Source organism: Notolepis coatsorum, assembly GCF_963971535.1.
Source record: "Notolepis coatsorum genome assembly, chromosome: 3".
In the NCBI taxonomy this organism is placed as follows: domain Eukaryota; kingdom Metazoa; phylum Chordata; class Actinopteri; order Aulopiformes; family Paralepididae; genus Notolepis; species Notolepis coatsorum.
This window is the reverse complement of record NC_140167.1, coordinates 77,211,549-77,233,969: the sequence shown is the minus strand read 5'-3', so window position 1 is coordinate 77,233,969 and position 22,421 is coordinate 77,211,549. Positions and strand designations below refer to the sequence as shown.

Genomic DNA, 22,421 nt, shown 5'->3' with positions numbered 1-22,421 from the left:
TGGGTATATGAGGAAAAACTACTTTTAGAACTCATTCTGTATATAAACAGACTACTTTCAGAACTCATTCTGTATATAAACAGACTACTTTTAGAACTCATTCTGTATATAACCAGGCTGCTGTTAAGTGTGTGTGTGTGTACAGGTTCACTGATGTGGAAATGGCAGCTGGAGAAGAGCTCATAGGGGCGACAGTGGCTCGGAAGCTAGAGCAGTCGTCTGGTAATCCGGAGGTTCCTGGTTCGATTCCCGCTCCTCCCGGGCAGCGTGTTGATGTGTCCTTGAGCAAGACACCTGACCAGGGCTTGACATTAACTTTTTGGCTCACTAGCCACTGTGGCTAGTGGTTTTCCAAAGTCACTAGCCACTCAGCATTTTCACCAGCCAAAAATCACCACACTAAATAATTTTTTCATCAATACGTTCCCATTTTATAGCGTGATGATGAATAGGTTTAAAATCAAAATGCATATGATCGGTATCATGTTCCACCATGAATGCATGGCCGGTAATGCACTTTTCCGAATTGTTGTGAGAGTTGTAGTATTATGTAGTATCACTTGGATTGACTTAATTATTGCCGATGCCTTTTGTAGACTACAATGTTTTTTTTTCATCGAAAAAAAAACCGGACACTGTGGCCGGTAGAATGACAGAGTTACCGGCCACAGCCGAATTCGACCAGCATTTGGCCGGTGGTCAGGTGTTAATGTCAAGCCCTGCACCTGACCCCTAATTTCTCCCGATGAGCAGGTTGGCACCTTGCATGGCTCCGCCGTCGGTGAGTGAATGGGTAAAATGTGAGGAACAAATTGTAAAGCACTTTGGATAAAAGCTGTTATATAAATGCAGCCATTTACAATTTTAAATGATTCCCATCCGTATCTAGTCTGATATGAAACAACCACACAAGACTGAACCACTTCATTTGTTTATTAGTCTGTTGTTCAATTAGAGAGTAGGTAAAAATACTTGTGATAATACTAGAATATAAAGACAATATGAACAGTAGTAAGTAAGGTTTAGCTACAAGCTGTATGTACATCACATTCATGCCACGCGCTCCTAAGACATGTTTCCACATCAACATCCATGAAACCAGACCAAACATCTAGTTTAACCTTCACATCATCATCATCATCATCATCATCATCCATGAAACCAGACCAAACATCTAGGTTAACCTTCACATCATCATCATCATCATCATCATCATCAATGAAACCAGACCAAACATCTAGGTTAACCTTCGGTTCCTTGTGGAAGGTTGACATGGCAGATTTCAAATGGGTCTCCTCACATGACCTGATATCTGAGACCTGATATCTGAATGAAGTCTCACCTCTACAGCCAGACCTTATGCCTCTCTAATCCCAGGCAGGTTCAGGGTAAAACCATGCAGTGCATTGTCATGTAGAGATGCGTTTCTTTCCTTTTTATAAATATATTATATATTTACCAATTTCTACATATTGTGGTCCCCAAAAAGTAGTGGAATTATATCAATTTGGTGTTTGGCTGCAGAGCTGAGACTCAAATGAGTCCAGTAATATCCCTGTGTGATGATTGGCTGATGAGGAGTGGTTTGGTCTGACAGCTAAGTCGAGGAGAGACTGACCTGAGGTGAGATCTACGAGAAGAAACAGCCATGAGATTCACTGAACCATGAGAACGACTGAAGGTTAGATTTTATTACATTATTATTAAAGTGTATATTTATCTTCATATCCTGACCATGGAACCAAAACAACAAACAGGATCAGATGTTTACACGTCTCAGTGTCTCAGATAATATCAGCATCATATCATATGAGCTCATTTCCGCTGTTGCAAACACAATGGTGTTGACATGACATGAAGAATACTAGAGTATGCTGAATGATATCACAATATTAGACATACAGAACAGTAGTATTAGAAACAGGCTGTGGTTAAAAAGCTAAAACTCTAGTTGAAATCCTGTTGGCTTGTGTTCCTGAGACTAACCCTAACACTATAGCAGGGACTCAACCCCAGACTGGGTCTTTAAAACACACACTATAGCAGGGACTCAAACCCAGACTGGGTCTTTAAAACACACACTATAGCAGGGACTCAAACCCAGACTGGGTCTTTAAACACACTATAGCAGGGAATCAAACCCAGACATTTATGACCCACTGAGTTAAATTTAAAAAGGCTTAAGAGTTGTAACAGACTCATACAACTGTTGGTTTCATAGGTTGAGATCAGCCCCAGAGACAGAAGACTGACAGGATCGTTATATCTGAGCCAAGCAGCTACACTACATACAGTTCACTTCAGACCTCCTGGAGGAGAGTGCACTGTGTTGGGGGAGGTAAAGTCTCCATGGGATAACGAGGAGAGAGGAGAAAGAGGAGAGGAGAGGGAGGACAGAAGAGAAGAAAAGAGGAGGAGGAGAGGATGAGAGAGAGGAGAGGAGCAGAGGAGGAGAGGAGATGATGAGAGAGAGGAGAGGATGAAAGAGGAGTGGAGATGGAGGAGAAGAAACGAGAAGAGGAGAGGAGGAGAGGAGTGGATGAGAGAAGAGGAGAGGAGGTTCAGGCATTACTCCTCTCATCTACAGTGAAGGTCTCCGGAGGCTTTCTGCTCAGAGACTGGATGTCGTCCAGAAGGCTGGTGGGCGTGACCATGTGGGAGGAGCCTGGAGACACAGGATGAATAGGGTTATGACTGGAAGGACAGCAAATCAAAAGTCAGGGTGCAGCTTCACACAAACAATCCGATAACAAATCTGCTTTTCCTGAATCCTGTAAAGTCTGGAGATGCAATGTATTCAGCTTCACAGCAGCAGTCACCATGGAATCATAGAATCTGTATCCAAATGTCAGCTGAGGGGCAGGGACACTAACCACCAGGTCAGCTGAGGGGCAGGGACACTAGACCTCAAGTCAGCAAGAGGTACATTATGGGTATATGAGGAAAAACTACTTTTAGAACTCATTCTGTATATAAACAAACTACTTTTAGAACTCATTCTGTATATAAACAGACTACTTTCAGAACTCATTCTGTATATAAACAGACTACTTTTAGAACTCATTCTGTATATAACCAGGCTGCTGTTAAGTGTGTGTGTGTGTGTGTGTACAGGGCCCGAAATTAGAGCCCGCCACCCGCCATTGGCGGGCAGATTTTAGGTTTGGCGAGTGACATTGAGAGGTCTGTCCGCCATGTGGCGGGTAACAAAATAGTCATGTAAAATAATTAAAACTGCAGTGTGTTTTGGTCATACGACAGGCCTAATTTGTGGCTTGTTTACCGACGTCACATCCGCTACTCTTCTGTCCTGACTGCCTGTGGTGCCTGCTTGCACTGTAGGGAGCTAACGTTATGTCTGCCTGCTATAACGATTAGAGTTGTTCCGTGTGCCGCAAGTATGTCAAAAAGAAAAACAGAAACAACACGTTTGTCATCGGTAGTAAATCAATAAAGCTGGAATCCATTCGTGACCATGAACAGAGCCAGTGTCACATTGGCTGCATGTCTGTGTCCCGGATTCAATCGGAGTCTCTACTCTCAAGACGCTCTGTGGCTAGGCTAACAGCCATGTCAGAGCAGAGGTGGAAACTGAGCTACACATTCTAACAACCTGCCCACTGTACCAAGATATCAGAGACATATACTTCCCATGAATTGCAAACACCCAAAGAGAGTTTGAAAACATGACAAATAATGTGTATATATGTGTGTGTGTGCGTGTGTGTATATATTTATATGTGTGTGTGTGTGTGTGTGTGTGTGTGTGTGTGTGTGTGTGTGTGTGTGTGTGTGTGTGTGTGTGTGTGTGTGTGTGTGTGTGTGTGTGTGGACCCACCTATGATGACCTCACAGGACTTGAGGCTCTGGGTCACCTGGTAGGCACAGCGCATCTCAGAGAAACTCACTCCTCCTATGATGAAGATGAGGAGGCGAGCGCCACTACGACGTTCATCTTGACAACTAGCCTTGTGCTTCTGACGAGCACTGGAGAGAGAGAGAGAGCGAGAGAGAAAGAGGGGGGGGGAAGAGAGTAAGAGACCGATAGATAATACAGAGAGAGACAGACTGCCAGCCAGCCAGACATAAAAACGACTTTGACTGCCGAGAAATTCTCCACAACAGAGATCAGCTGTCTCTTTAAAGGAAAACTCCAACATTTTGGGAAATTAGCTTATTTGGCATCTACCCTGGAGTTAGACAAGAAGATACATACCCCTTTTCTTCTCTGTGCATGCAGTAAGAGTAGGAAGACACGCACCGTTAGCCTAGCTTAGCGTCAGTCACTGGAAGTAGGTTCCTCCATTAGCCTAGTTCCAAACGTCTTCCTACTCCTACTGCATGCACAGAGAAGAAAAAGGTATGCATCTTCTTGTCTAACTCCAGGGTTCCCAAAATGTTGGAGTGTTAAGATACATACCTTTTTCTTCTCTGTGCATGCAGTACAAGACACGCACCGTTAGCCTAGCTTAGCGTCAGTCACTGGAAGTAGGTTCCTCCATTAGCCTAGTTCCCAACGTCTTCCTACTCCTACTGCATGCACAGAGAAGAAAAAGGTATGCATCTTCTTGTCTAACTCCAGGGTAGATGGCAAATAAGCTAATTTCCCAAAATGTTGGAGTTTTCCTTTAACACATTGGACGGCAGACCCGACATAAGTCAGGTTAACTCGCCGAACGTTGGGCGCCAAACCCAAGAAAAGTCGGGTTTTCATCGTTATTTCTTTTATTCAATATTTCCCTTCATAATCCATCCATCCAGCCTGATGTTATCATTGGGAATGGGTCTGAGATCGCAAACGTCAATACCGCCACCCAACGCCTTGCGGCCGGTATTGCACATAATTGGAAAGCCTCTGGCTTGGGCTGTACGTCGGCCTAAGAAGTCCGGTCCAGGTTTTCCTTCTCGGCATGAGTAACGTTATAACACATGGATTGGGGACATTCGAGCACCGCCGGTTCATGTGTTTTGGTGGATTATCTTGGCAACACGACAGACATCAATACTTGGAATGGCGATCAGATAATTGGAATATTCTTTTTGCAGTACATCATAGACAAGGTAAGGGCTATATGCTATCAATCTTGCGTTGATCCGATAATCCCTTCCCCGCAATTGGAGCGTGTGTCTGTAATGTACTGTGTAGCGTATTCCGTTGGTGACGATCGAAGCATAGAAACCCCCTCCCCCACCCTTCCATGCATGCATGATGAAACATAATACCGATAAACGCTGTTTAGTGGCGTTTCCTGGGATTACACAGAATTACTCTAAAATCAAATCAAATCAAATGTATTTGTAAGGCCCGACAACACACGTTAATGTCCCCATGGGCCGTACACGTCTTCTTTAAACAAGTCAAGAAGAAACATAACAATAAGTCAAGAACAGAACAAGAACACCATAAGGTCCAACACATTTTAAATAAATGAACGAATGCAAGCACTCCCAGACATACCCTACGCGAAGGTAAGGAAAAACTCACTAAAACCTAACAATAGGGAAAAATGCTCCACAGGCAGTGTGGAGGAGAGAAACCTTAGAAGGGCCATTCAAGGGGGGATCTCCCTTCTTAGATGTCGGTGATAGTAGTGTTGCAGACTAACACTAAAACTATACTCATATTCACCATGGTATAAAACGGGAATGTATTGATGAAAGAAATTATCTGTTTTTTGCATCTTGACCGAAAGAAACTCAATGACAATCGACTATATTATTAGATCAATAGCTATAATATTTAATATAGTTTTAGCACTGCAAACACCGGCATGTACCCCCATTCATTACAGTGCTGGCACACACGGCCATACGCCCACAGCAACCTCTGGCGCTGAACCTGTTAATGTAGGACAAGTATGACAGGTATTGTAGGACAGGTATTGTTAAAGTGCACATTCAGGACACACCCAAAAGAGACAGGAAGTCACTGTCAACAGTCCCCGTTTAACCTCTACCTAGGGTTGCAAATGGTTGGAAACTTTCCAGTACATTTCCAGAAATCTTCCAATTTTGGAAAGGAGGAGGTGACCATTACTGACAGTTGACCACTAGGAGCTGACCATTACCAACACTGTTGACCACTAGGAGCTGCCCAGTATAACCAGTCTGACACCGTTGAACACTAGGAGCTGCCCAGGGCCAGTACAACCACAGTCTGACACTGTTGACCACTAGGAGCTGCCCAGTACAACCACAGTCCGACACTGTTGACCACTAGCTGGCAGAGGAGCTGAACTCCTTCGCACGATTCGAAGCGAGGCCGACGAAAACATCCACACTGCACATCAACGCCACCCCAGAGGCGGTGCCGACAGAAGCAGCCTCACCACACTCACCAGCAGCATCATCCTCACGGAGCACGAGGTGAGACGCACACTGAAGGGAGTGAACCCTAGGAAAGCGGCGGGGCTGGACGGTGTCGTGGGACGGGTGCTGAAAGACTGCGCTGACCAGCTGACGGGGGTCTTCACTAAGATCTTCAACCAGTCCCTGTCCCAAGGCATCATCCCACCCTGCCTGAAAACCTCCATAATCATCCCGGTACCAAAGAAGAACTCAATCAGTTGCCTGAACGACTACCGTCCAGTCGCACTCACCTGCCTACCCATGAAGGTCTTTGAAAAGACACTCAAGCCCCACATCATCTCTAGCCTCCCACCCGGACTAGACCCCCACCAGTTTGCATACAGAGCCAACAGGTCCACGGAGGATGCCATCGCCACAACTCTCCCCTCTACCCGGTCCCATCTGGAGAGGGGGGGGCTACGCACGGCTGCTCTTCGTGGACTTTAGCTCTGCATTCAATACATCCTGCCTGACAGACTAGTGCCCAAACTCATGGATCTTGGACTAAACCATCCCCTCTGCCGGTGGTCCAAAAACGTCCTGTCTGACCGCCCCCAGAGGGTCAGGATAGGCCCCCACACCTCCACAGCCATCAGCCTCAGCACCGGATCCCCCCAGGGCTGCGTGCTGAGTCCCCTTTTTTACTCTATTTACACCCACGACTTCACCGCAGTCCACCCCAGCAACACCACCATCAAGTTCGCTGACGACACCACCGTGGTGGGCTGCATCTCAAAAGGCGACGAGACCGCGTACCGCGATGAGGTAGAGCAGCTGTCAGCCCTGTGCAAAATTAACAACCTGCAGCTGAATAAGCTAAAAACCCAGGAGATGATCGTGGACTACAGGAGGAAGAAGACCGACATACAGCCCCTGTACATCGACGGGGGATGCGTGGAGAGAGTCTCTGTCATCAAATTCCTGGGCGTCCACCTGGAGGATGACCTGACCTGGAGAACCAACACCAAGGCGATCGTGAAAAAGGCACAACAGAGACTCTACTTCCTGAGAATACTCAGGAATTACCACCTCAGACAAGTGGTTCCTCAGCTGCACAGCCGCAGAGAGGAGGGCGCTCCAGAGGGTCGTCAATTCGGCCCAGAAAATCATCGGCTCCCCTCTCCCCTCACTGGAATAACTATACAACTCCCGCTGTCTTATGAAGGCAGTCAAAATACTGAAAGACCCACACCACCCGGGCAACAAACACCTCATACGGCAGGCGTTTCAGCGTCATGCCCACCCGGACTAACAGACTGAAGTTTAGTTTTTATCCCTGGGCCATATGTGCACTAAACTCAGCTAAAATTTTAAACAACAATCTCCCCTGCACCAAACCCCCCCCCCCCCCCCCACGCACACACACAACACTAAGGGATAGTGCAATTATCTTTTACACCCCCCCCCCCCTGTTAATGTTATGTCTATTTATGCCTTACTCTTGTTTTTATATTTAATACTGTGTTTAGGGCTGTGTTTTTATGATCTAGGACTGTGTGACGGCTAGCACCTAGGGCTGCATTAAAAGTTTCGTTGTAACACTGTAACAATGACAATAAAGATCATTCTATTCTATTCTATTCATTCTAGGAGCTGCCCAGTACAACCAACACACGATGTAGACCTACCCAACGGCTCCAGATACACACTAACCTGATGTAGACCTACCCAACGGCTCCAGATACACACTAACCTGATGTAGACCTACCCAACGGCTCCAGAGACATCCTAACTGACATCCACTCCCTGTCTCTCTGAGTGGATGTCTCGTGGTGATGGCCATTGATTGATTGATTGATTGATTGGAAACTTTATTAACAGATTGCAGAATGGGTACAGTACAGTACAGCTCAATACATACAATTGTTAAGGGAATGCAGACCAGAGAAAGACTTTCGTCTCGTTTACATCAGGGTCCCCCATTTTCAATTCATCATAACATATATGACACACACGACATACAGATAGACAGTACTGCTACATCTATACATTTATGACATACCAGATTTGCAAATACAGTACTGTTTGTGATACAAAAAGAGTCCAGAAAAGAGAGAGTATATATATTTGACGTAGAAACTGTACATTGGAGGAGGTTGGGTAGGTGGGGTGGGGTTGGGTGGGTGGGGAGACTGTACATTGGAGGTGGTTGGGTGGGGGGTGGGTAGGAGGGGTGGGTGGGGGACACTGTACAAGCAAAACTGTACATTGGAATATTGACAAAACCATACATGGTCATTTACTGTACATTGGATGGGGTTGGGTTAGGACATTTACAAGGGCCAGTTTCGATTGCAGTCTCCTGTAGGTGTTCTTTGAGAGTATTTTTGAAAGTGGGTAGTGATTCACATTCCTTTACAGCTTTGGGTAGGGCGTTCCACATTGATGTGGCATAATTGCGAAACGTGTTTAGTCCCTTGTTTGAGCCGAATCTGGGTTTAACATGATTTGTGGAGCTCCCTCTGGTGTTGTGATCGTGGTATTCACTGACCTTTGGGAAGTATTTTGACAGTACTTGCCAAGGTGGTGGATGTCTCATGGTGATGGCCAAGGTGGTGCCATCTTCTCTACGTCGCCCCCTTACTTCAAATGGATCAGAGTGGAATACATACACGCATACTTTCATCCAAATGGAATATGAGCTCCGAGCCTCGACATTTAACCTTTATCTTATTGGCATACTAGCGCTCGTTTCCCTATGCCTTTTCTTTTGTTGTTGTTGTTCTTAGCTCTATTCTATTTAAATCTTTCAAAAATGTTCCTATGTACCCCAGTTGCTATTGCATGTACATATGTGTTTTATTACATGTATATGTACATACATACCAACTATTCGCCTGTTTTAGTCTCCACCCATCGACCATCCATAGCAACACTCTATTATCACCGACACCCAAACTGGAGGATCCCCTTTGAATGGCCCATCTAAGGTTTCTAAAAGCCTGTGGTGCTTTTTTCCTATTGCTAGGTTTTTAGTGAGTTTTTTCTTGGGGGTATGTCTGGGAGTGTTGCATATTTGGATTTTATGGTGGGTTTTGTTCTTGATTTATTGTGATGTTTCTTCTTGACTTGTTTAAAGAAGACTTGTACAGCCTATGGGGGCATTACCTTGGAATTTCGGGCTTTACAAATATATTTGATTTGATTAACCTGATGTTGACCTACCTGCCATGGTGTAGATCTACCTAACATTATGTAGACCTACCTGACATGATGTAGACCTACCTGACATGATGTAGACCTACCTAACATGGTATAGACCTACCTAACATGGTGTAGACCAACCTGACATGATGTAGACCTACCTGACATGATGTAGACATACCTGACATGATGTAGACCTACCTAACATGGTGTAGACCTACCTAACATTATGTAGACCTACCTGACATGATGTAGACCTACCTGACATGATGTAGACCTACCTAACATGGTGTAGACCTACCTGACATGATGTAGACCTACCTGACATGATGTAGACCTACCTAACATGGTGTAGACCTACCTAACATGGTGTAGAGCTACCTAACATTATGTAGACCTACCTGACATGATGTAGACCTACCTAACATGATGTAGACCTACCTAACATGGTGTAGACCTACCTAACATTATGTAGACCTACCTGACATGATGTAGACCTACCTAACATGGTGTAGACCTACCTAACATGGTGTAGACCTACCTAATATTATGTAGACCTACCTGACATGGTGTAGACCTACCTGACATGGTGTAGACCTACCTGACATGGTGTAGACCTACCTAACATTATGCAGACCTACCTAATATTATGTAGACCTACCTGACATGATGTAGACCTACCTGACATGGTGTAGACCTACCTGACATGGTGTAGACCTACCTGACATGGTGTAGACCAACCTAACATGATGCAGACCTACCTGACATGATGTAGACCTACCTGACATGGTGTAGACCTACCTGACATGATGTAGACCTACCTAACATGATGTAGACCTACCTGACATGGTGTAGACCTACCTGACATGATGTAGACCTACCTAACATTATGTAGACCTACCTGACATGGTGTAGACCTACCTGACATGGTGTAGACCTACCTAACATGGTGTAGACCTACCTAACATGGTGTAGACCTACCTAACATGATGTAGACCTACCTGACATGGTGTAGACCTACCTGACATGGTGTAGACCTACCTAACATGATGTAGACCTACCTGACATGGTGTAGACCAAACTGACATGATGTAGACCTACCTGACATGGTGTAGACCTACCTGACATGGTGTAGACCTACCTGACATGGTGTAGACCTACCTAATATTATGTAGACCTACCTAACATGATGTAGACCTACCTAACATGGTGTAGACCTACCTAACATGATGTAGACCTACCTAACATGGTGTAGACCTACCTAACATGGTGTAGACCTACCTAACATGGTGTAGACCTACCTAACATGATGTAGACCTACCTAACATGGTGTAGACCTACCTAACATGGTGTAGACCTACCATGATGTAGACCTACCTGACATGATGTAGACCTACCTAACATGATGTAGACCTACCTAACATGATGTAGACCTACCTAACATGGTGTAGACCTACCTGACATGGTGTAGACCTACCTAACATGGTGTAGACCTACCTAACATGATGTAGACCTACCTAACATGGTGTAGACCTACCTAACATGATGTAGACCTACCTGACGGCTCCAGACCCGTTCCACGCTGCAGGACACTCCGACTGATGAGGCCACTCCCTGCTGTCCAACCTGTTCTCCACCGCATCCTGGGAGCCAAGGACACAAACGTACACATTATTCATTCAGTCAGTTGAATTCATGGTCCTCATTCCACATATATTCAGTCAACGTTTCAGTCAGGGGCCTTCAGGAGGACATGGTAGTGTGATGGTGGTGTGGGTTCTTTTGATTCTGTTCTATATTATTTTAAACTAGTGCCGTCAGGCGATTAAAAAAATTTATCTAATTAATTACAGGATTTGTAATTAATTAATCTAATTAATCGCATTTTAATCACATAACCATTTTATGCCTGATATTCTATATTCTATAATCATATTTCAAATTGCATGTGTCCGGATGGCAGAATTCAGTACTGTATCTACAAAACCTTCTGTTTAATCATCTTCCATCTATTAATTTGCTTAGATTTTTCAGGTCTGGTCAATTTGAGCATGGTGTTATTCACAGTCAAAGATTAAAAAAAATGTATTGATATTCTTATTTGGTTCATTACAATTTACTCAAAATAAAATATTCATTCAATCAATCACCGCGCAGATTGATTGATTGAATGAAAATGTTATTAATAGATTGCAGAATGGGTACAATACAGTACGGCTCAATACACACAATTGTTAAGTGGATGCAGACCAGAGAAAGACTTTCATCTTGTTTACATCAGGGTCCCCCATTTTCAATTCATAATGAATTGTAAGTAAGGGTGCAACTTGCAGTGCAATCCATTCTTTGTGGATCTAGCCCACAGTATTTCTGACACTAGGAATACATTACCTGAGATTAGAATCAGATACCAAGAACATGCAAATGGACCATATTAAAAAAGAAAGTCTGTAAATGTGTATTCTACATTCTTATGGAATGAATGATACAAAAAAATATTTAATTATTTTTTTAATGAATTTTTAGTTAATTTTCATAACGTGATAATTTGCTGTGTAATTAATTAATCTAATTAACGCGATAAACTGACAGCCCTATTTTAAACACAATGAACGCCCCTTTCTTCTTCTTCTTCTTTCTTTTCTTGTGTTGAGTGTTGTTTCTGTTTGCATGTTTTGTATTGAAAAAGAAAAAAATAGGAGTATACAAGTATGTTGAATAGTTGAATACATCATATTGAATAAAGAGTTTAACACCATGTTGAGTAAAGTTTAACATGTTGAATCAAATGTTTAAGATCATATTGAATAAAGAGTTAAAAAGTTGAATAGAGTTTACGATCATGTTGAATAAAGAGTTTACAATCATGTTGAATAAAGAGTTTAACAAGTTGAATAAAGAGTTTATGATCATGTTGAATAAAGAGTTTGTGATCATGTTGAATAAAGAGTTTATCATCATGTTGAATAAAGAGTTTAACATCATGACATGTTTACAATCATGTTGAATAGTTTATGATCATGTTGAATAAAGAGTTTATGATCATGTTGAATAAAGAGTTTATGATCATGTTGAATAAAGAGTTTATCATCATGTTGAATAAAGAGTTTGTGATCATGTTGAATAAAGAGTTTATCATCATGTTGAATAAAGAGTTTAACATCATGACATGATGTTTACAATCATGTTGAATAGTTTATGATCATGTTGAATAAAGAGTTTATCATCGTGTTGAATAAAGAGTTTAAGATCATATTGAATAAAGAGTTTACGATCATATTGAATAAAGAGTTTACGATCATGTTGAATAAAGAGTTTACGGTCATGTTGAATAGAGTTTAATATCATGTTGAATAAAGTTTAACATCATGTTGAATAAATAGTTTAATATCATGTTGAATAAAGTTTAACATCATGTTGAATAAAGAGTTTAATATCATGTTGAATAAAGAGTTTAATATGTTGAATAAAGAGTTTACGATCATGTTGAATAAAGAGTTTACGATCATGTTGAATAAAGAGTTTAACATCATTTTGAATAAAGAGTTTAACATCATATTGAATAAATATGCTAGGTGTTAGTTAACACATCTAATGCTAGGTGTTTGTAACACATCGAATGCTAGGTGTAGACTGAATGACAGAGAAAGGGAGTTTGTAATTTCTTTGAAATACTTTCATAAGGGGATTCACTCCCAGCAGCACTAACTGTTTAGAAAGTGTACATGTCCATTGCTTCTTGTTCCACATATACATATTCTATGTTGTTTCACATTCCTAGGTCACTGTTTAAAATAATCAGGGGGCTTGAAGGGTGACTTTGAAAAATAAAACATCCTACTAAACTATCAAGGTTTACTGGGGGATGTTTAGTCATAATGTCTGACCCCATGACTCCACCTTGTGGAACAACAGAGTAACAACAATAACTAGGAAAACATTATTCATCTGAATGTGTAGTGATCACACACAGTGACCAGTCTAGCCACTGAGAAGGCAAACAGAAAAACATGGTTACCAAGAGACAAAATAACATGCAGTCACTGTACGACAGGTGAGGTTGAGAACCAGGTGCACTTTCTCCTACATTGTGAAAACATGAACAACATTCGTGAGTCATTCATTTGAAAAGTTACTATATAATCCCAAACGTTTCTCTATTAAGGGAAAACGAACAAATACAAGTTCTCCTTGAGGAGCCACTGCTGGACTATCTCCCTGTATGTGTCAGTATGTGAGCCTGAGAGACAGTGGTGTGACTTCATGTCATAGCCTGAGAGACAGTGGTGTGACTTCATGTCATAGCCTGAGAGACAGTGTTGTGACTTCATGTCATAGCCTGAGAGACAGTGATGTGACTTCATGTCATAGCCTGAGAGACAGTGATGTGACTTCATGTCATAGCCTGAGAGACAGTGGTGTGACTTCATGTCATAGCCTGAGAGACAGTGGTGTGACTTCATGTCATAGCCTGAGAGACAGTGGTGTGACTTCATGTCATAGCCTGAGAGACAGTGGTGTGACTTCATGTCATAGCCTGAGAGACAGTGGTGTGACTTCATGTCATAGCCTGAGAGACAGTGGTGTGACTTCATGTAGTAGTAATAATAATAATAATAATAATAATAATAATAATAATAATAATAATAATAATTAATTACATTTATATAGCGCTTTTCTAGACACTCAAAGCGCTCCCCACAATCTAGGGTGGAAATTGCCTCCTTCACCACCACTAGTATCACCCAACCTTGGGCTACGCCGGCTCAATGGCTGCCATACACTGGCACCAGGCACACATCACACTACACAATGGCTGAACGGCTCAGGAGACAGGGATTGATATCGGCCAATTAAGGGGAAGGGATGATTAGGTGAACTAAATTTCTGGCCAGGAAAGCACATTTATTAGACCCTGAAAGTCTTCGCATTCTGGCAAATTCTTGTTTCTTGTTGCTTCAACTATGCTATCTGTTCTTGGTATGGAGGTCTGACCAAAGTTTTAAAAGATAAGTTACAGGTTTCCCAGAACAAACTCATCCGATTAACTCTAGGACTAGCCTCTAGAGCAGTGGTTCCCAAAGTGGGGGTCACGACAGGGGTGCAGTCGTAATATCAGCAGTGCCTGTACTCTGTTTAAATGACGCCACGTGCACGTGCGCTCCCGCGCACGCATACGTGTTCCCTCACGTGCAAACAGAACAGATGATTATTATGCATAAATAGTAGGAAACATGTTTGTATAGGAAATTACTAGTTTTAGTTCAGTTTTTGTAAATCTGAAAAAGGTAGCAGGATGTAGCATTCAATATATAAAGAAATTATATTGTCAACAGATATGGTTAAAAAACAAATGTTTTAAATGTAATTGTAGATACAATATTGTAGTTACAATTTCTTTAATTGAATTAACTTAAACTAGAAAAGTAAATACAAACTAAATCAACAATGTAACTTACAGTTTATAGAAGGACAGTTTCCTTCTGAAGCACAACTTAATGTCTCTCCAGTCAGGACCATTTGTCACATAGTGAACGCTCCACAGCTCAAGCAAACCCCCACAGGGCTTGTATTTTGGTTTTGCACTTCTCGTTCTTTGTTATGCTATTGGTATCCTATTATTATGCAAAGACTAGGTGATAGATAAGTGTCGGTACTTGGCGCACGGCGCGACGAGTCGAGTGAAAGTTGTGAACGCATTTTTGTGCACGTACTTCTGCTCGTAAAAGTGCTGGGACGGCGTGGTCGTGAGCCGTCGCGGGGGGGGGGGGGGGGGGGGGTCGCCAGATGATTTCCCAATTATTTTATTTTTTTAAATGATTAAAAATATATATATATTCGCACTATATTTCCTGGCCTGAATGATTTCCCCAGTCTGGCCCTGGTTAAAAGCCTCCAATGCTTATTAGTGTGTGTGCGTTTGAACGATTGCATGTTTCAACCATACATTTCCATTTATAAAAAAAAAATTACGTTTTTTCCCCCTCCTATAATAGTGGGGGTCGCGGCTCTCTGACACCGTTATTTTGGGAGTCGTGGCCTGAAAACTTTGGGAACCACTGCTCTAGAGCACATGTGGGCAAACAACACTTCCAGTTGCTGGGCTGGCTCCCTCTGGAAGACAGGTCCGTTCAATTTCAGCTCAACATAGTTCACAACAGTTATAATAATAGGGCCCCCACTTTTCTTACAAATGCATACCCATAACACCAGAGCCAGCATTGCTGACCTGCGTATTCCAAGGTTCAAAACAAATATGGGCAAATGTTCTTTTAAATTCTGGGGAGCCACAAATTGGAATTTGCTACCTTCACAGCTAAAATGCATCAGTAGCAGACAATTTTAAGGAAAAAGTTAAATCATGGCTCCTCGAAAATGTCAAAAACTAGATTTAAAAATGCATGAAAATGTTGTCTGATACATTGTTGTCTGTGGCTACGTTTGTACTGCATTTAAAATGTTCATGTCTATGTAGTTTGTTAAATTGTTATTTATGGTCATGTCTTGTATTGCTCGTCTGTCTGAGACCAAGGAACACAATGGAAATAAGTCTTGACTTTTTTGTGTAGCACCCTTTTCTGGAATCTTGTATTTTTTTTTTAAATGTCTAATAAAATCAAATGTGGCCTTGATGTCAGAGACCTGATTGGGAATTTGGCCAGGAACGTCGGGGAACACCCTACGGCACGGTGGTGTAGTGGTTAACACTGTCGCCTCACAGCAAGAAGGTCCAGGGTTCGATTCCCGCTTGGGGACCAGGTTTCCATGATGTCAGGTACCCAGGTGGGGTATCTCCCAGGCCTTTCTGTGTGGAGTTTGCAAGTTCTCCCCGTGCTCGCAAGGGTTTCCCCCCCGATAAGATAAACCCAATGGAAAAACATGCACAACAACAGATCGCTAACGCTGTGGCGTCCTTGACGAAGACGGACAGGAGCACTTGGATTGGTCCCCTGGCGCGGCTCACGTTGACGCCTGTCTGCTCCCGGCTGCCCTTGGGGGGGAAGGACGACGGGATGGGTTAATCGCAGAGACGAATCGCATCGGCGATCCTAAAGAGACAATGCATGCGTGTGTGTTCCGGTGTGTGTGCTAAACTAACCGCTGTGTGTACCGCTAAAAACATTGAGTGTCGTTGCATGCCAAATAAAGACCTCTGCAACAGGTCCTGCATTATTATTATATACCGTAATTCCTCTAATAGTAACCGGGTCTCAAATACAAGCCGGGTCTCTATTAATGGCCGGGTGCGCTCTTGAGCTAAGCAATTATAAGCCGGCCTCCTAATACAAGCCGGGTTACTAATATACTGAGCTGCATACTGAGCTAGTTACTTGATTTCACTTTGAAAATGTTGAAATGACCAGTGACCACCTGTAATTGCACTGTTTACTATTTCATACAGTACTTTGTTTCAATAAATGAACCCAGTACATTTTACTGGGTTCAAACTGACACAAAATGTTGATTTATTCATTATGATCCGTTTGAAAATTTGAAATATAGGCCTCCCTCTTATACAGGCCTCCTCCTAATACAAGCCTGGTACCCGCTACAGTTGAAACAAATACAAGCCGGGGTTACTATTAGAGGAATTACGGTATTATATTACTCTTTGCGATAAGCGCCCTGGGTTCTTTAACGACCGAATTCAGTCAGGACCTCGGTTTAACTTCTCATCCGAAGGACAGCACTCGCAGCTGTACAGTGTCCCTATCACTGCAACAGGGGCATTGTTACGGACTAGTCCAGAGTGCCCCATGTAAGCATGGCATAGCCTGAGGGACAGTGTTGTGACTTCATGTCAGCATGGCATAGCCTGAGGGACAGTGTTGTGACTTCATGTGAGCATGGCATATTGGCATAGCCTGAGGGACAGTGTTGTGACTTCATGTGAGCATGGCATATTGGCATAGCCTGAGGGACAGTGTTGTGACTTCATGTGAGCATGGCATATTGGCATAGCCTGAGAGACAGTGTTGTGACTTCATGTCAAATTCAAGATTCAAGATTGTTTATTGTCATGTTTTACAATTTAAATACAATCAAGTGCCAAAAATAAGGTACAAATATATATTTTTATTTACATTTTTTAAAGTTATAGATATATACAGGGCACTGTGAGTAACATTGCATGTTCCGTGATTGAGCTGGTAGGGACACTCTCAACCGTACTTCTATAGACATTTTAAAATTCTATAGTCTTCTTAGGAAGTACAGTCGTTGCTGTGATTTTTTGATGATCTGTTGGGTGGTCCTCGCTGATTCTGAGGAATTTAAATGTTTTCACCCTGTCCACCTCTGTCTCCGAGTATAGAGGTGTGTACTGTACACTCCTCCTCCGTGGGTCAATAATCATACCCTTGGTCTTGTTTGCGTTCAAGTCGAGATTATTGTCCTGACACCAGGCCACCAGTTCATCCGCAAACTTGATGATACTGATGTTGTTCTGGGAGGCCAGTCCACACAGTCATGTGTGAAGAGGGTGGACAGTAGGGGGCTCAGCACACCGCCCTGGGGGGTCCCTGTGCTTGGAACTTTTGTGCCTGATGTCCGGTTGCCGACTCTGACTGACTGGGGCCGGTTTGTGAGAAAGTTCACCACCCAGTTACAGAGAGCCGGTGTCAGACCCACAGTGAGGAGTTTAGCAGAGAGTTTGTGTGGGATGACCGTGTTAAATGCAGAGCTATAGTCGATGAATAATAGTCTGGCATATGTGTCCTTGCCCTCTAAGTGGGTGAGGGTGGTGTGGATGACGGTGTTGACTGCATCCTCAGTGGACCGGTTCTGACGGTAGGCAAACTACAGAGGGTCCAGTGTGTCTGGGATGGTCTCCTTGATGTGCGACATGACTATCCTCTCGAAACACTTCATCACTATTGGGGTGAGTGCAACGGGACGATAGTCATTCAGACAGGTCAGTGTTTTTCTTTTGGCAGGGGCACGATGGTGGTGGTCTTGAACCAGGTGGGCACAACAGCCTGTGCTAGTGACAAGTTGTAAATGTCAGCAAGTACGTCAGCCAGCTCTGATGAACAGACCCTGAGGGCACAGCCGGGGATGTTGTCTGGGCCGGCTGCCTTCCGTTGTCAGTGAGTGGTGAGTCATGTGTGCGCTCTGTGGTCAGAACCCCTCTCTGTTGGTTGGTGTTGGGGACCTCGAAGAACTCGTTCAGCTCATCTGGCAGTGAGGGTTGGCTGTTTGTGACCCCCCTTACTCCCCTGCTTGTAGTCTGTGATGTGTTGCAGGCCTTGCCACATGCGCCGGGAATCTGTGGTGGTGTAGAATCCCTCCCGCTTTTGTCTGTATTGTCCCTTGGCCTCGCTGATGGATCTACGCAGGTCGTATCTGGCCTTCTTGTAGTCCTCAGCGTTGCCTGAGACAAATGCAGTGGAGCAGGCACGTAGCTTGGACTGAACATCAGTTAATCAAGGGTTTTTGGTTTGGGTATGTCCTGTATCGTTTTGTAATCTGAAGGTCCCTGGTTAGATTCCGGCTCCTCCCGGCAGCGTGTCGAAGTGTCCTTGAGCAAAGAAACTTAACCCCTAACTGCTCCAGATGAGCAGGTCGGCACCTTGCGTGGTCGCCTCCGCTGTCTGTGTGTGAATGTGTGAGTGAATGGGTGAATGTGAGGCAAGTTGTGAAGCACTTTAGATAAAAGCACCATTCAGCACAATAAACCCCTATGGAACCACCACTGAGCCGACATCTGACCCTGATCTGAAACGACGTGGTCTCTTATTGTCAAACCTTCACACATGGAAAACATTGAACACAATAAAACACACAGGAAGAGGGTGGGATGTTTAGTCTCTACCCCCCGGTGTCAAACACCATACAGTCCTATAGAACATCACACATACAGATCAGATTACCTCTGAGCCCCAGAGGGTCTGACACCAGGTACACCGTACAGGCTATAGAACATCACACATACAGATCACATTATCTGGATACAACTACCTTTCAGCGCCGGGACTCATCTTTCTCACGGCTGCCATTGAGCTGGAGCCCCAGAGCTGCGTGACCCAGATCAGGGCTGTAGGGATCTGACTGACTGACCCAGATCAGGGCTGTAGGGATCTGACTGACGGGAATGTGTTTCATTATCCAACGTCTGTCTGAAGAGTTGAATGGGGACAGGGGAGGGCAGGGGAGGACAGGGGGGGACAGGGGAGGGGTTGCTGCTGCTGGCAACGCCTTGAGACTCCAAGAGGGGAGACATTCACACTGTACCACGGTGTCTGTCCCCCCTAACGTGTTAACTCTGAACCCCACAATGCCTATACTGTAGACCAGGGCTCTTTAGCCACTCTGTTGTGGCTCCCTGTTGCTTAAAAAAAAAGGAAATAAATGATGGCTATTTTTAAACGCCTCTTATTTTGGAGATTGAGGCGATACTGCGACACTGAAATAAAAAAATATTTCTTCAACTAAAGTATACGTCACACCTCTCCCTGCCGTCTGCAGGTGGCTAATCTTGCATTTACGACCCCCCAGTAAGCTAACCATGGATAAATCCAAAAAAAGGAAAGTAGAGGGTTTAATTCAGCGTGGACAGATTAATTTGCTTTCACGACTAACGATGCAGGCTTACCTGTATGCCCGACATGTGGTGAGAAATTTGCGAAGAACAAAAATTTTTATGTTGTGAAAGACATTTCCAGAATAAACACACAGCATTTGCTGAAAAGTACCAAACTGGAGATGAAAGGAAAAGAGCGATTTCGGAACTGCTGCGAAAGCTGAGCAGAGCAAACTTACTTTTAAGAAGTGGATCAAGTCTCGAAACACAACTACTGCTGCTAGTTTTGCGGCATCTCAGGAGATAATAAGGCGTGGGAAGCCGTTCACAGATGGGGAATAAATGAAGGAATCATTCATAAAAATATCTGAACATCTATTCTCGGACAAAAATAAAAGTGAAATTGTTCAGAACATTTTAGATGTGCCTCTCTCTGCAAAGAACGTCAAGGACAGGGCCATTAACACTTTGAGTGCCACGGACGCGTTTTGTCGTTAGTTCATGCCGACTGTTAAATGCCACCAACGCTATATAGCGTTTGTTTGTCGTATTTTTTTTTATTAGCGATTTGAATTCATATTTCATCAATCGAGCCTCACGCTAGTGCTGCAGACTCTCTCTGAGCTCCATTGGGAAAATACCGCCCCCTATCGTCTTTCCCTGTGGTACTGCACCCCACTGGATTAGGCTGATGGGGGGGGTCCAGTTTCCTCATTTTACTTTTCAGTCAAGCCAACTGAAGGATCGAAGTGATCGCAGAGCCGCAGAACAGCGTGGAATACATATTTACAGTCCCCTGGCGCTGAATCAATAAACACGATCGATATTTGGAATGGCGATCAGGAATTGGAATCATCTTTTTGGAGAACATCTGATCTGAGGTAAGCAATTTATTTTACCAGTCTTGGGGTAATCGGATCCGTTTCCACCTATATATCAGCGTTTGCCCCATGTGTGTGTGTGTGTGTGTGTGTGTGCGCGCTGATCAGGAAATGAGAATATATTTTTCAGCCCGCTTCTCTAGCGTGCATAAGTACACATACTATCGATAATCTAGCGTTTATTTGAAAACGATTCATAAATAGGCAGAAAAATTACAACGTTTGTGTATTCCAGAATATTCCAGTAAATGCCGTTTATCACGGAATCTATATATTTTCCTGAAACTTTCAAGAAAACGAGGGATTTTCAAAATGCTATAAAACGGAAATGAACCGATTAAAAAACAATCCGTTTCGACAATGTTGACTGCAAAGTCATTGATAAGCGACGGGCAGATACGTTTTCTATCAGTTAATTCCCCCAAAAATGTTGAATACACAAATGTAGCTGGGGGAACTCATTCACTCAGCATGAATGGACTATAGGTCAATAGAAATAATACACAAAACAAACAAACAAACTAATAAAAGAAAATGTTTTTTTTTTAAATTACCGTACTTTTCGCACTATAAGCCGCACCTGAATATAAGCCGCAGCAGCTAAATTGAATGATGTGTACATATATAAGCCGCACTGGACTATAAGCCGCAGGTGTTTTAATGTTTAATTACCATATGTAATTAGCATTGGGACACAATACTGTCGGACAAATAACAAGAATTAACTCATTTACAAGTTGTATTAAGTTTAGCAAATAAGGGAACAGATAAATAACATTTCAATGCAGTCAAAAAAGCAATATTTAGATTTTTACATTTTCGGCTTTGGTCACGTCGAGTCACATAAGCCGCACCGTTATATAAGCCGCAGGGTCAAAAAATGGGGGAAAAAGCCGCGGCTTATAGTCCGAAAAGGTATTTAGATTCTAACATTTTCAAATCGATGCAGTTGAATCGTCACATTAGGATCGATGCATTTCGATGCATCATTACACCCCTAATTCGGCCCAGTACTTTGTTGGCAGTGTGAAAATATGCAGAGAAACATTCATATCTTTGGAACTTTGTGTTAAATTGTATCTTTTTTAATTTTTTTGTTATCTTTTTCCCCCTTCTTTTTCCGTTTTTCTCCCCTCCCAATGTTAGTCGTTATGCCAATTCCCAATTCCCAATCCCCTTCCTGGTCGTTGCGCACTCTACCCCCTACCGTCGGTCTGGGAGGGCGGAGAGTATCACATAAATCAAATCAAATCAAATTTATTTGTAAGGCCCGACAACACATGTTAATGTCCCCATGGGCCGGACACATCTTCTTTAAACAAGTCAAGAAGAAATATCACAATAAGTCAAGAAACAAAACAAGAACACCATAAGGTCCAACCAATTTAAAATAAATGCAAAATAAATTAATGCAATGCAAACACTCCCAGACATACCCCACGCGAAGGTAAGGAAAAACTCACTAAAACCTAGCAATAGGAAAAAATGCACCACAGGCAATGTGGAAGAGAGAAACCTTAGAAGGG

At 43.2% G+C, this 22,421-nt stretch overlaps 1 protein-coding gene across 1 annotated transcript in view; it reads right to left on the bottom strand.

Moving 5' to 3' along the window:
- Window positions 1–928: 928 nt before the first annotated feature.
- Window positions 929–22,421, bottom strand: part of stxbp3 (syntaxin binding protein 3) — a 101,668-nt gene continuing 80,175 nt past the window's right edge. Inside the window, exons 17-19 of the mRNA XM_084310932.1 lie at window positions 11,050–11,135; window positions 3,839–3,987; window positions 929–2,665 (exon numbers count right to left, since the gene is read on the bottom strand). Coding sequence (XP_084167058.1) covers window positions 2,562–2,665; window positions 3,839–3,987; window positions 11,050–11,135 — 339 coding nt within the window. The 3' untranslated portion in view covers window positions 929–2,561. The remainder of the gene's footprint in view (window positions 2,666–3,838; window positions 3,988–11,049; window positions 11,136–22,421) is intronic.